The sequence below is a fragment of the Podarcis erhardii genome (assembly GCF_964252035.2).
Source record: "Podarcis erhardii genome assembly, chromosome: 1".
Lineage (NCBI taxonomy): Eukaryota > Metazoa > Chordata > Lepidosauria > Squamata > Lacertidae > Podarcis > Podarcis erhardii.
The window spans coordinates 44,464,765-44,478,528 of NC_138497.1; the positions used below are offsets into that span (position 1 = coordinate 44,464,765).

Sequence of the window (13,764 nt, forward strand, 5' to 3'; positions counted from 1 at the left end):
CAGCGGGACAGGTACAGCGGGTGGGCAGGGGGTGGGAGAGGAAAAGTGTCAGTCATCTTTCCAGATCCTGTTTGCAAGTACAGTAATTACTGCAACAATTGCCAGAAGTATACAAGAATTACCTATTCCCAAATCCATCTCTCCGGAGGCCTTTTGAATTAAATAGTTACTTGAGAATCTTGGATTCCCAACAGAGCCCTTGAAATGAAAATGTGCTCCTGGAAACACTTATTTTACAAGGAGCCGGGATGGGTGGGGAGAGGATATATTGCTGCATTACAGCAAACAGCATTGAAATAGCACCTCTGGCAGCCCTAATTAAATACCCTGTAGGCTGTTGCACTGATGTCTGATTTAGCAAATTGATAGGCGGATTGGGAAAAGCTGAGAGTGTTGCTGCTGGTTGTCCCTTCCCAATCAGAATGACACTTGATCACTTGAGTTTCATATGGTCACCCTGTGATGATCTGCCACAGCTGGAATTGGTAGGGGCTGGACTGACTTTGTCCTGTGGCTATTGCAAGCTGAAGCCGTACAAAGCTGTCTTCAGTCTGATATAAATTGACATATGTGTCTGAACTTGAGGAACTGTGGACAGAATTTCTCCCTTGGTTCATGGTTTAAAGCAACATTCTGTGCATTCATTTCCTCTCTACCCTGCTTCCCACTTTGTAAGAAAATATTAGTATGTGAAATATTTATTTAGGTTTATGCGGTGCTGAATAAGGCCAGAGATGAGGAGCTCCAGCTCTGAGTCATCACCTTGATGAGGGAATGTTTGCTCCTTCCCTTTCACTCTTGTCTAACCAACACATTTGCTTTCTCCGCATGTTTTTAGACTCCAGTCTCAGGGTTAGAGCAGCTTGGCAGACTCTTTTTTCCAAGATGAGGACAGTTAGACTTCCTGGAACCAGGGAGTTAGCTAAGTCACGTTCTGCAAACAGGAATTGCATGGCACTTGGCTAATTAATCCGTGCAGTATTTCAAGATAAGCACTTATTTCTCCCGTGTGAGTGCTAAAGATTCCTTCACTGTTTTGAAAAGGGTAGCCTCCCCTCCAATCTCTGTCTCAGTCTCCAAAATCATATGTCTCTGGTGAAAGGGCTGTAGCTCAGTGATGGAGTATTGCTTGCAGGTTCGTCAGCATCTCCAGGTAAGGCTGGGGAAGGCCCGTCTTTGAAATCCCGCCAATCAATTTGGACCGGAGAGGCACAACGTAGCGCCCTCCATGTCTTCCATCAGCTCCAGCCAGCATGGCTAGTGATCAGGGGTGATGGAAGATGTAGCCCCAACAATATATGGAGAGTAGAGGACTAGAGGGACCAATATTCTTACTCAGGACAAGGCAGCTTCCTATATTCCTGACCTATTTTCTGTTACTTGTGGTATGGCATATGCTCCTTCTGCTTCGTGGTACCCACACAAATAGATGGAAGACTCGCCACATGGTTTATTGCTTTCCCTGCATATTCAGGCTGGATGCAGTCATGGGCCACTATAAAGCCACAATTTAACATGTTCTCTGGAATCCTGGAAAACAAGTGCTTCTCAGGATATGGCAAACTGCATTCCTTTTGCAGAGCCAAAAACCAGTGGTGACACTTGTGCTTTGCATTCAGCAAGTCCTGGGTTCATTTGCTGGCATCTGCAGCTGACATAAACCTGGGTTGCAGATGTGAGAGGCTTTGGGCAATTGTTTGCAGTAATGGGCCAGATAGAGCCAGGGCCTCGTAGTTAGGACAGCTTTCTGTGATCACACGAGTACATGCTGAAGCAGGAGGGATTTGCTATTTCAGAAATGGCTCCAATGTTTGTAGATCACTGGATGGAAATGGAAGAGCTTGTGATGACAGCTGCTTGTTTATACCACAGTGCCATTTACCATTCATCGCTCTCTCAACACTTTAGCTTGAAGTCTGTGGACCGGAAAGACTCTGGGAAGTACTGGTGCCAAGTGGAGACCAACGGGAAGAAAGAAGAATCACAGCAAGTGTGGCTCATTGTGGAAGGTAAGGGCCCTGTCACTGGCTCTTGCCCAAGGCAGATATGCTGAGGACGCAATACTTGGCTGCATGTAGAAATTGTGAGAAGAGACTGTCTGGCTGATGTTGGCTCATTTCCAGTGTCTGTGCTGCTATGACCAAAACAATTATGCTGTTGCAGCAACCATCTAAAGATCAGAAGAGAGTGGTAGCTGGTGTAGGGGACCTATCACACAATTTTTGCTGGGTCTTTACTTCTGCAAAATATTGAGTGCTTCCAACATTATGTCTGCCAACTTTCATTTGAAAGCATGCCCAAGAAACAGCTAGAATTATCATCTTCATAATGTTTTAATGGTGAATGTGATGTCAGATAGGTTAACTATAGAATGAGGGCTCCAGAGAGCCTACCAAAATATGTGTGACTCTTCAGATGATATGAGAATCCACGTCTTCCATTTTCTGGCTTCTCCATATGCATGTTTAGACGGTGTCAGACCCTGGGGCTTAGCCTTGCAATTGGCTGCTGTGGGGCATGAGTCTGCATCAGGTTACGGTCTAATCAGATGAGTAAGAAGCAGAAGACATGGTCAGAGACAGGCAAAACAAAAGTAGAAAACCAACAACCCCACAGGGTTAGAGGTAACAGACATGGTCAAAGAGAGAGACCAGAGTCTAGTACCAGATTGGGCAGAACTAAAGTACCAGAAGCAGAGACATAATTGAAAGGTGCCCTGGAGGTTAGGTACCACAGGAGGCAAGCTTCAGGCATCTCAGATTAAGGGGCTGGCTTGGAAATATATACTTTTTATAAGGCTGGGTGTGTTTCTATTGGCTTTTTAGGTCAGCTGACCACCTTCAGACTATAGCAGGCATCCCCAAACTTGGCCCTTCAGATGTTTTTTTAGGACTACAACTCCCATCATCCCTAGCTAACAGGACCAATGGTCAGGGATGATGGGAATTGTGGTCCCAAAACATCTGGGGGCCCGAGTTTGGGGGTGCCTGGACTACAGTATCCCATGAGAGCAATGAGAACAGTAACTCAGCTTAAAAGCAGCCTTTACTTATAGAGCCTAGTCTGCCTGGTTCAGAAATCAGAATACTAGTGATGTCGGAGACCAGGTGCTAGTGACGTAGGAGACCCGGTTACTCTGGAAGTCCTGGTTCTAAATGTCCCTGGTGCCTTATAGAAAATGATTTTTTGATTAATATAGGGCTGCAGTGGTTTTTCTAGGCTCATTGCTCAAGCCTTCAAATAACCCATGTTTCCAATGCCAGGGAGAACCTCACAAGACAGCCATTGTTTACCCATGAGCCATGTTTTTAACTGTGCTAGAGAGGCATGTAGAGTTTCATCTGCCAGGTTTGCCCAGACTGACAGCATATTGGTTTTACACAGTATTTATTGTTATAATTTATTGCATTTAAATCCCACCTTTTTCTCCAAGGAGCTCATGGCTCCCCCTCTCCTCATTTAATCCCCACCACAACCCCATGAGGTAGGTTAGGCTGAGATGCAGCGGTTGGCGCAAGGTCACCCAAATGAGGGTTTAAACCCTGGTCTCCCAGGTCCTAGTCTGCATCACCCTGGCTCACACAGACTGCACGCACAATCCTAGAGGATACACTGAACAGCACTCTGGCCTGGTATCTACATAAATATGTACCATTTAGAGTGGGTGGCTCCCTGCATTTGCAGCTGTACGTCCTTCCAGGGTTATGATGCTAGCAGACCTCATAAAGCTGCCAGCGTCAGATCTGCACACTCTCTGGAAGGGAATCTGTGGCGGCTGCAGGCTATCTGCAGCAGAGTTACATCGTTGATGGAGTAGGCAGCGCTCTCCTGTCTGACTCACAGCTGAATCAGTGTCCCAGCATGGGCTCAGAATACTGTGCTGCTTCAGGTATTTGTCTTTTTCCATGAAGAACTTCGTATTTCCTAGTCATTTGAGGTTTCATAGTGGTTTGTTTTTAAGAAGAAGAGATGTAATCTCCCGTGGCAGTTGGTGCCTGGATGTAATGCAGAGGTGTATGTTTAGACTTTGTCTGCCACGCTGGAGAGAAAGGAGGTGCCTGTTACTCCCAAGCCAGGAGTGTATAATACATCCTTTCTTTGTCCTTAGGGGTGTGCCTTTGCCACAACCATTAGGTGGAAGGGGCCCTTCTGTTTTGCAATGTCTATACTGGAGCTTGACAGCAAATTATTGACCCTTTACTGGCCAAGCTGCCAGGAAGCGCAGCTCAAGTCTATGTTAAATATTTGCTTGGAGATAAAGATAAGTGTCATTGATGGAGGCAAATTTCTATCAGCGTCAGAGAGTATGATAAGACTGCAGTTAACCACCTGAAGGTGGAACAATTATTATTTGTTATTCTGTATATAACTGAGCTGATGTTACTGGGCCACACTCTTTTTGTGGCTCTATAAATACAAAAAATATAAATAAAGGTATCTTCAGATTTGTGGCAGCAGGAGGATAATGGATGAACAGGATATGTGCTTGTGCATTGTGGCTAAGAATGGGTGTATGAGAAAGAGAATGACTGGGTGATTGAGGAGAGATGCATCTGATGAAGTGGAGTGCTGTCCACTGAAACTGATTCCATGGTACATGTTTTAATCCTTAAGGTACCAAAAGATTCTGTAACAGAACATTTGATGAGCCTGAGTTCAAATTGCTTCTTAGTGCAAGGGCAGGGCATCCCTTTCAACCCAAGAGCTGTATTCCTTTGTGAATTATCATCCAGAGGCCACATGCCAGTAGTGAATGTGGTCCCAATTTAGGCAAGGCCAAATGCACAATCACACACATCTGCCAATCCACTGTACACTCCATTTAGCCACGCATATACATGCACATCCCATTCACACTCAGCCGTCCATTTCTGCCACTCACGCCTGCCCCCCCTCTCTCTTTCACTCTCTCTGTCTGCCACTCCATTTTCATTCTCTGCCCCTTTCTCCTCTCCACCATCCATTCATTCTCTCTTTCTGAGGCATCCCTTTTTATTCACACACCAGAAACATATACCCCATTTATCCATTATCCTCTCTCATTCTCTCTCTCTCTCACCCACCCACACCCATGCATAACTGGATTTTTCAAGTTTTTCAGGTTTAGGATTGTTGTTTTACAAAAGAGCAAGTGATCTTTCTTCAGTCACCTCCCATTATCTGAAAAGAAAGGAGCTTCAGTTCTAAAGGGGATGCTATACTATCAGGCATGGTGAATCAGTCTGCCTTGGGCAGCCGATCATGCGTAGGGTGGGGTTGGGGTGCAGTATGAATTTTCTGCCTTAGGCATCAAAATATATTGAGCCATTTCTTCATGTAGCTTCACTTTCCATTGTAGATCTATTTCCTACTATGGGTTATTATTATTATTATTATTATTTTGACATGGTAAAGCCACCATGCAGCAGTTTCTTTCCTTGGGATCAAATAGGCTGGAAGGTATTGTCCAATCGTAGGGTGGGGAGCATGAGCAAATCTCAAACCCTTGTCATTCACACAAATATAATACATCCAAATATGTCTTATGCGCATAAAACCCAATTCTCAACCCAGTTGTGTGGCCAATTGCCAGATTTTCCCTATGAAATTGACCACATATTTATGGCTGCACACATTGAATGTTATTTGTGTAGAGGCCATATTTAGCTGCACCATCCCTATGTCGATGGATGGGGATGGGGCATATGGGGACGATGGAAAAGGGGAGGCTCATTCAGCCTATGGTGGATGCCTCAGTTCATTGTACCCTCACATAGATGCATTAGCGCAGAATTTAGTTTTTAGTAGTTTGGCTTGGCCTGGTATAAATACTAGAATTGTTCCTCATCCAGATTTCTATCGGAGTTATCTGATCTTGTTGGCAGAGTAACCCCAGTGAGTTAGCAATCCACCAATCTTTCATTTGTTCAGAATGCAGCACATGCAAAGTTTGCCCCAATATTCAGCTTATGTCTCTCCTCACCCCCTAGTTTACCGATGTGCAGTATTACATTGATTAAATCACCATGCAATAAGAAGTCTGGCCATGGCCACACAGTTGTATCAGGTATCCTTTTCGTGCAGCATTTTAATCAATGCACATATTTCGTCCTATGAATTAGTACCCAGTTTGAGATGGGCAGGGATGATAACTAGGATGAACTGCTCATGTGCCATTTCCAACAAAGCCTTTAGAACTGGAAGGTTTGGGTGCACAATGAAGGACAAAGCCAATGTACTGCAGATAATAATTAAATGCAGGGATGTGGGAATCTGTGGCTTTCCATATGTTGTTGGACTACAGCTCCCTTCACCCTACCATTGGCCATGCTGGCTGGGGCTGTTGGGAGTTGGACTCCAACAACATCTGTAGGGTCACAGGCTCCCCATCCCTGATAACATGAGATATCTGCAGCCCTGATGAAGAGCCTGTCGCCATAGAATAGCATTGTACATCTCAGGGCAATAGAATATGCACTGTATAAGCATTTTGTGTCAACTTTATGGCAACTCAGAAAATGTTTGCCCTTCCAGAGGAAAATGTTTCAGCATACAAAGAGGGTTACTTTCCTCTCCCGCTCTTCAAGGTCTGCAGCAAGGATGAGTGAACATCCTTGAAATCTTAATGAGTAGCCATTAGTGATAATCATATAAAACCCTTGTAATATTGCAGAATACTGTGCATTCATATATTCTCTTACAATTTTGTTTGGTAATGAAATAGCACACCATTGCTAACGTACACAAAGTCTGCTACCCGTCTGCCTAAGATTAAAGGAGCCCAGGTATGTCTAACTTGAAAGAGACACCATTAGACTTTGGCATCCTTGTTATAAAAACACTCTGCATATATATAACTCATTCAGAAGCTAACCGGCTTCTGCTTCCTTAACCCGAAATCTAAAGGTCAAACTGTACTTAAGAAATTATTTTATTGAATTTAGAGCCAGTACCACCAGAGGGCTATAAGATTTGGCATTACGTTTCTTATTTAGGAGCTAAAACGAAAGAAGCTGCCATTTAAAATTGGTTCCCAATATTGAAGCAAGATTTCCTAATGTGGAACATATGTGTTATTTGGTGCTTGGAAGAATAATGCAGTAAGGAGCGAGCTAGGAGTAAAATGGCAGACGTAGGCAGCAGGCTTCCAACTTTTCTTTTTGGACCTCTGTGTCAAAGAGTGACGGGAGAAGGGGCCTCTTAAAATCTTTTCCCCTTGGTTGCTTGTCTTGCTCAAAATAGCTCCCAGCTACTTTCCCACTTGCTTGGGCAAAGGCACAAGTACTCATTATCTTTTTCTCCTAAGGGTGCAAAAGCACTGCATGCTGGCAGGGAGTTGTCAGAGGGAAGCGTGCCGTATTAAGCTCCCCTTCCCTTCACTGCTCAAATTTTGCGGCCTCCTTGCTTTTTAAAAAATGTATGAGACTGTTGAATGCATCTGCTGCGTAACATCCAGTTTTGCCTTTACTGTGTTACACTGCCAGGTATCAAATGACAGGTGTGTGTTAATGTTTGCACTAGACCTGAGATACCATATTTTTTGCTCTATAAGACTCACTTTTTCCCCTCCTAAAAAGTAAGGGGAAATGTGTGTGTGTCTTATGGAGCGAATGCAGGCTGCGCAGCTATCCCAGAAGCCAGAAAAGCAAGAGGGATTGCTGCTTTCACTGTGCAGCGATCCCTTTTGCTGTTCTGGCTTCTGAGATTCAGAATTTTTTTTTCTTGTTTTCCTCCTCCAAAAACTAGGTGCGTCTTGTGGTCTGGTGCGTCTTATAGAGCGAAAAATACGGTACATAGGACCGCCTAATGAATGGCTTAGCGAAAGAGACATTTGAACTAGGGACTCCATGACTCAGAACTCACCCATCATCCTCTCTCATAAATAAAAAGGGCAGAAAGAGGAAACTTATATTTGATGGTAAGAAAGTTTGCTCAGGAGCTTATCATAGTTTTATTGTACACGTGTGTCCACAGTAGCAAACAAGATTGGATGATAAGCAAATAAAAGTACTACAGAGGTGGGGGCGGGGGGGCGGTATCTACCCTGTGGCCTGGTTGCTGTGTGTGTGTGTGTGTGTGTAGTTAATTTCATTTCCTTTATCTTGTTTTGAGTAAAATAGCTAACTTGAATAGCTTATTTTGAAGTGCAAATATTTCCAGGTACTTACATAACAGAGAGCATGAAAGGTGTTGACAGGGAGTGTTGTCAGGTGTGTTTATCAGCACAGGAAAGGAACCTCAAAACCTATATTTAGAGCCTTTAATAATAAGCTGATTGCCTGAGCTCCCACATATCAAATAGGTCTTCTGTCTACTTATTTTGCCATGATATCAACAGCAGCTCATGGTGTTTGGCGTGGGATCTATCTAGCTGTGTTGGATATTAGCAGAATGACATCTGACCATATTGCAATTCCTCTTCTAATCGGTTTCCAGGAAAGTCTTGTTTTCCCACTCTGTTTACCCAGGGACATGTGGTCTTTATCATATTCTTTGCTCTCCCCAAGATTTGACTATTGTGTTTTACATTGAATTGTACCTGAAATTCAGGGCTGGCCCAAGGCATTTGCTGCCTGAGGCAAAGGGCAAGAATCACCCACTCCTGTTTCACATATGGATGCTAACTTTATTGATTCTTGCTTAAATATTGATGATAGGACAGTGTGCTCCAACACACTTGTGGACAGTAGACTAGCTTTGAGGGCACAGGGCAGGGCAGGTGGCACACACAGCTCTGTAGGCAAACACCTGCTCACTGCCCATTGCATAGTCCCAATACCTGCTGCCTGAGGCTGCTGCCTCAATCTGCATAATGGTTGGACTGGCCCTGTTGAAATCAGCCAGAAGCAAAAAGAATGTCACGTCTAGAATAATGGCTTTATCTGCAGCACAATGGCCGTTGTTTTCAGGAATTGCAAAACTTCCACAGGATGATGGGACTGAGCTTTCAGGTGCTGTGTATTCCAGAAAACCTCATGCTTCAAGCAGTCAGTGTTATCAGAAACTGTTTGCATGATTGCTATATTTGTGTATGGTCAAATAGTTAATCAGCGGTCAGTTGACTTGAAAGTGAGAAGAAGCATTAGCAAGGTCTCTTGCCTTGCCTTTGTTTAATCTAGTTGTGATGTCACGGTCTAAATATCTCCTTGTGGCATTATCCTGCCAAAGTTAAGCACTTTAAAAATTGCATTGATTTCATTGTGAGATGTGGGGGTGTGTTTTGTTCTTTTCGTTTTAACTGATTTTTAATTTCAAGTAACAAAACATATCCATACAAAGGAATACATAGCTTAGTAGTTGTATAGAAAATAAAGAAACATTGTGGCTGATGGTTGTTCTCTCAGCTGTTTGTCTTCATTTGGTTGAAGTCCCAGTTGATTTTTTTTAGTTTCCAGTTGTGTAGAGGCAGCTTTAGTTACTTCTTCATAAGTTATTAGGCGTTTGAATGGGTAATCCGATCACTTCCTTATCCCTGCTCAGAGGCAGACTTTGGTCTTTCAAATTTCAGCAGCACCGCCCCATCTCTTGCGTTCTGCTTTGCTCGGTTCACTATGTCATAGCTGCCATGCCCTGTGGCACCCCCAGGCTTGGCACCCAGTGTGGCAGAACTGGTCATGCAGCCTTAACTCCACCTCTGGCCTGCTTCATGGAGAGCTGTGGTGTGATTTTTAAGTTCACTTCTGCATTGCAGTGTCCCTGTGCAGAGATTATGGTGCATTCCTGGGAGGCCAGGAATTATGCTGCATCTGTGGCGCCTGCTGCCCGAGGCAATCACTTCACCTTGCCTCATGGGTGGGCCGGCCCTTAACCACATTATTGTTCACTTCTTAACTGCAGCTTGTTAGGGAACAACAACCCATGAACACTATTTCAGATGAAACCAAAGCTTCCTGGTTTGTTTCTCCCGCTCACACCAATTGGGAGGAGCAACTGGGCAGCATGGTCAAGCAAGCATCTCATGTTTAGTAAACCACGATAAGCAAAGCCAGAAAGTCCAGTTTATTGTGATGTGTGAACGTGGCCAATGAGAGTGGCACAAGATTGTGTCATTTAGATACCATCCCACCAATGTGAGCAAAGGACAGTTCAGGATAAGAACTGAAACTAAGACTTCAGCAGGAATTTTTAAGACGAATACTGTATATAGAAAAGAGAACAAGATAAGTCATGGCCATCAGTCTCACTCATCCAAGATCCAGCATTTCCAGATCCAACTTTGATCACAGGGAGGTACCATGGTGGGGTGGGGAGACTTTTTGGCTCAGTGGGTCATATATTTATCTTCACTCACCCTCTTTGACGGGTGGGCAGAACAAGCCACATGTCAATCATGTGACACCACAATGATTACATGTGATTGACAGGTGGGCACATTTACTCACCTGTCAAAGGTAGCCTGCTGAGTGAGAGAGATGTGATCAGACTCCCTACATATCAGCTAATGTGTAGGGAGTTTACCCCCGCTCCCTAGTCACATCTCTATCTGCCCCACACCTGATGTCCCATATGATGTAAGGTGTGAGGCTGCTGGGCATAGATTGGGGGAAATGGCCTGGTGGGTCAAATGAAGAGATTCCCCAATCCTGAACAATGGTTTTCATAGAGAAACTCACATTGTTCCCCAGAACAGGTCTATCTTGCAATCAAATTAACCTCAAAACTCATTTCTAGTATATTTTGAGCTATGCCTTCTCACACTCAAATTTTTGGTTTCTCTGAAATTTCATATTGTGGTATTTAGATTTGCAATCTAGTATAATTTTTCAATATTCCTTTTGAGTTCTAGCAAAAAAGTTACTGTTTTAAATAAGCAGTTGGTTTTTAGCTAAGTTACTGTCTGACAAAACTCCTTTTTCCCACAGACATTTTGAAAAAAAATACAGGATGTGTATTAATTATATTTCATGTTTAGAGTAAGGCATGGCTCCAGGTTCAGCATGACTCTGCGAATGCATTTTTAATATATTCCTAAAACCCCTAAGGAAAGGTGTTCAAAGTCAGAACATAAAAGAATAGTATGTCTTCTAATTAACAGTGACTGTATTTAGAAGTTAGGCATCTTGCTTTCATTATGTCTTTGAAACATTTCCTTAGGAATCATGAGAGGTGTTTTATATGTGTATTATTACTAATGAATATCTTGGCATTTATTCTTACAATTTCTCAGATTTTCCACTTCGTAGCATTGTTCTCCAAGCAGTTAGCTTTTAAAGCCACAATAAAACTGAAGCAAGGTACTCAGACCAGCTGGGGAATTATCTATGAAAACAGATATTATTATTATTATTATTATTATTATTATTATTATTATTATTATTATTTCCTTCATCCTAAGGTCCCAGGACAGGTTACAGTAATAAAAACACATGCATTTCCCAAGGGTAATCATGAAGCCACTTTTTAGAAATCTGGAATTTCACTGATCTGCTTGGGAGAACAAATGGAGAATTGAATCTGGTCCCCACCACCATTCCTCCTCCTCCTCCTCCTCCTCCTCCTCCTCCTCCTCTGCTAAACAGCTGATTGGTGATATCCAAACTTTTCAACCAGGGCCATGCATTTGCAGCCTCCACTGCTGCTCTGCTTAACTGGGGCCTGATAATTTCAAAGCCCATCAGGAAGTCTTTAAAAAGGCAGTCTTTAAAAATAACCTTTCCTACTGCTATTCCACTCATTTATATCATAGTGTAAATGTACACGGGACAAAATGGATCCTGTACTGTAGGCAGCACTAACCAAAGAGAAAAGGGCAAAGATGTACCATAAATGTAAAATGTTCCATTTCTTAAAATATGTGTGGGTTTTTTTTAGAGCCCTGGCAGCCAATGTTCTCTACAAACTACAGTGAAAAAATTTAAAGAAACGGTTTCAGCACATCATAATGAAAACTCTCCCACTGCTAACATTTATGCTTTGTTCTTCTAGGTGTTCCTTACTTCACTGTTGAGCCAGAAGATCTCTCTGTAATCCCCAATACTCCTTTCCAACTATTTTGTGCTGCAGCTGGCCCACCTGAGCCGGTGACAATTGTCTGGTGGATGGGCGATTCCAAAGTTGGTCGTTCCGACGTCTCCCCCTCCACCCTAAATGTGCCAGGTAAGGCTTCCTCCTAGGATAAATAAGGGCCTTAGAAAAGGAGTGGAGTGGCTGACGAAGAGAACATACAAATTGCACCAGTGTCATGTCGCTGGTGTTACGTGAGACTAAAAAGCAAGTATCTAGTATAGTCATACCTCGGAAGTTGAACATAATCCATTCCGGAAGTCTGTTCGACTTCCAAAACATTCAGAAACCAAAGTGTGGCTTCCAGTTGGCTGCAGGAAGCTCCTGCAGCCAATTGGAAGCCGCGGAAGCCGCGTCGGACGTTCAGCTTCCAAAAATAGTTCGCAAACTGGAACAGTCACTTCTGGGTTCGAGAGCCAAAATGTTTGAGAACCAAACTGTTTGAAAACCAAGGTACGACTGTATACAGTAGAGGTCACCAAAGATGAGGTTATCTTTGATAAAAATTTCCATAGAATTTCCATGTGGGGCAAACTAGATAACCGCAGAACAAATACACCTTCTCAAAAAAAATACTCCACTCATTCTAGGTATTCTTCTTGGTGTATATTCTTGTTAACAGATTTTAATTTTTTCCAATTGGCTTATCAGTTCTAATGCCTTAAGCTGTTCTGAGTGCTTCTGTTTATAATAATAATAATAATAATAATAATAATAATAATAATAATAATAATTTATTATTTGTACCCCGCCCATCCGGCTGGGTCTCCCCAGCCACTCTGGGCGGCTTCCAACAGAGATGAAAATACACTAAAATGTCACATATTAAAAACTTCCCTGAACAGGGCTGCCTTCAGATGTCTTCTGAATGTCAGGTAGTTGTTTATCGCTTTGACATCTGATGGGAGGGCATTCCACAGGGCGGGCGCCACTACCGAGAAGGCCCTCTGCCTGGTTCCCTGTAACTTAGCCTCTCGCAGTGAGGGAACCGCCAGAAGGCCCTCGGAGCTGGACCTCAGTGTCCGGGCAGAACGATGGGGGAGGAGACGCTCCTTCAGATATACTGGACCGAGGCCATTTAGGGCTTTAAAGGTCAGCACCAACACTTTGAATTGTGCTCGGAAACGTACTGGGAGCCAATGTAGGTCTTTCAAGACCGGTGTTATATGGTCTCGGCGGCCGCTCCCAGTCACCAGTCTAGCTGCCGCATTCTGTATTAGTTGTAGTTTCCGGGTCACCTTCAAAGGTAGCCCCACGTAGAGCGCATTGCAGTAGTCCAAGCGGGAGATAACCAGAGCATGTACCACTCTGGCGAGACAGTCCGCAGGCAGATAGGGTCTCAGCCTACGTACCAGATGGAGCTGGTAAACAGCTGCCCTGGATACAGATTTGACCTGTGCCTCCATGGACAGCTGTGAGTCCAAAATGACTCCCAGGCTGCGCACCTGGTCCTTCAGGGGCACAGTTACCCCATTCAGGACCAGGGAATCCTCCACACCTGCCCGCCTCCTGTCCCCCAAAAACACCTCCTGTCCCCCTCCAGCATGGCTAAAAGCCAGTCCCATTGCAGCTGAAGGGAAATATAATAGAACAGAGCAGCAATGGGAAACTCGCAGCTACTGAAACATTCCTATGCCGATGAATGAGCCTTGTTAGAACTCTGTGGTTTAGCTATACAACCTTCCCAGACCTTCGTACTGAAAGGAAGGACTTGGTGCTCACTCAGCAGTGTAACGTGACAAAAACTTCCACCAGAAACTTTCTCCCCCATTTTGTCCTAAT

General features: G+C 43.8%; 1 protein-coding gene across 2 annotated transcripts in view; it reads left to right on the forward strand.

Moving 5' to 3' along the window:
* Positions 1 to 13,764, forward strand: part of TYRO3 (TYRO3 protein tyrosine kinase) — a 61,640-nt gene that overhangs the window by 11,565 nt on the left and 36,311 nt on the right. For both annotated transcript variants that reach the window (XM_081859715.1, XM_081859716.1), the window contains exons 3-4: positions 1,909 to 2,009; positions 11,905 to 12,075. In XM_081859715.1, coding sequence (XP_081715841.1) covers positions 1,909 to 2,009; positions 11,905 to 12,075 — 272 coding nt within the window. The remainder of the gene's footprint in view (positions 1 to 1,908; positions 2,010 to 11,904; positions 12,076 to 13,764) is intronic.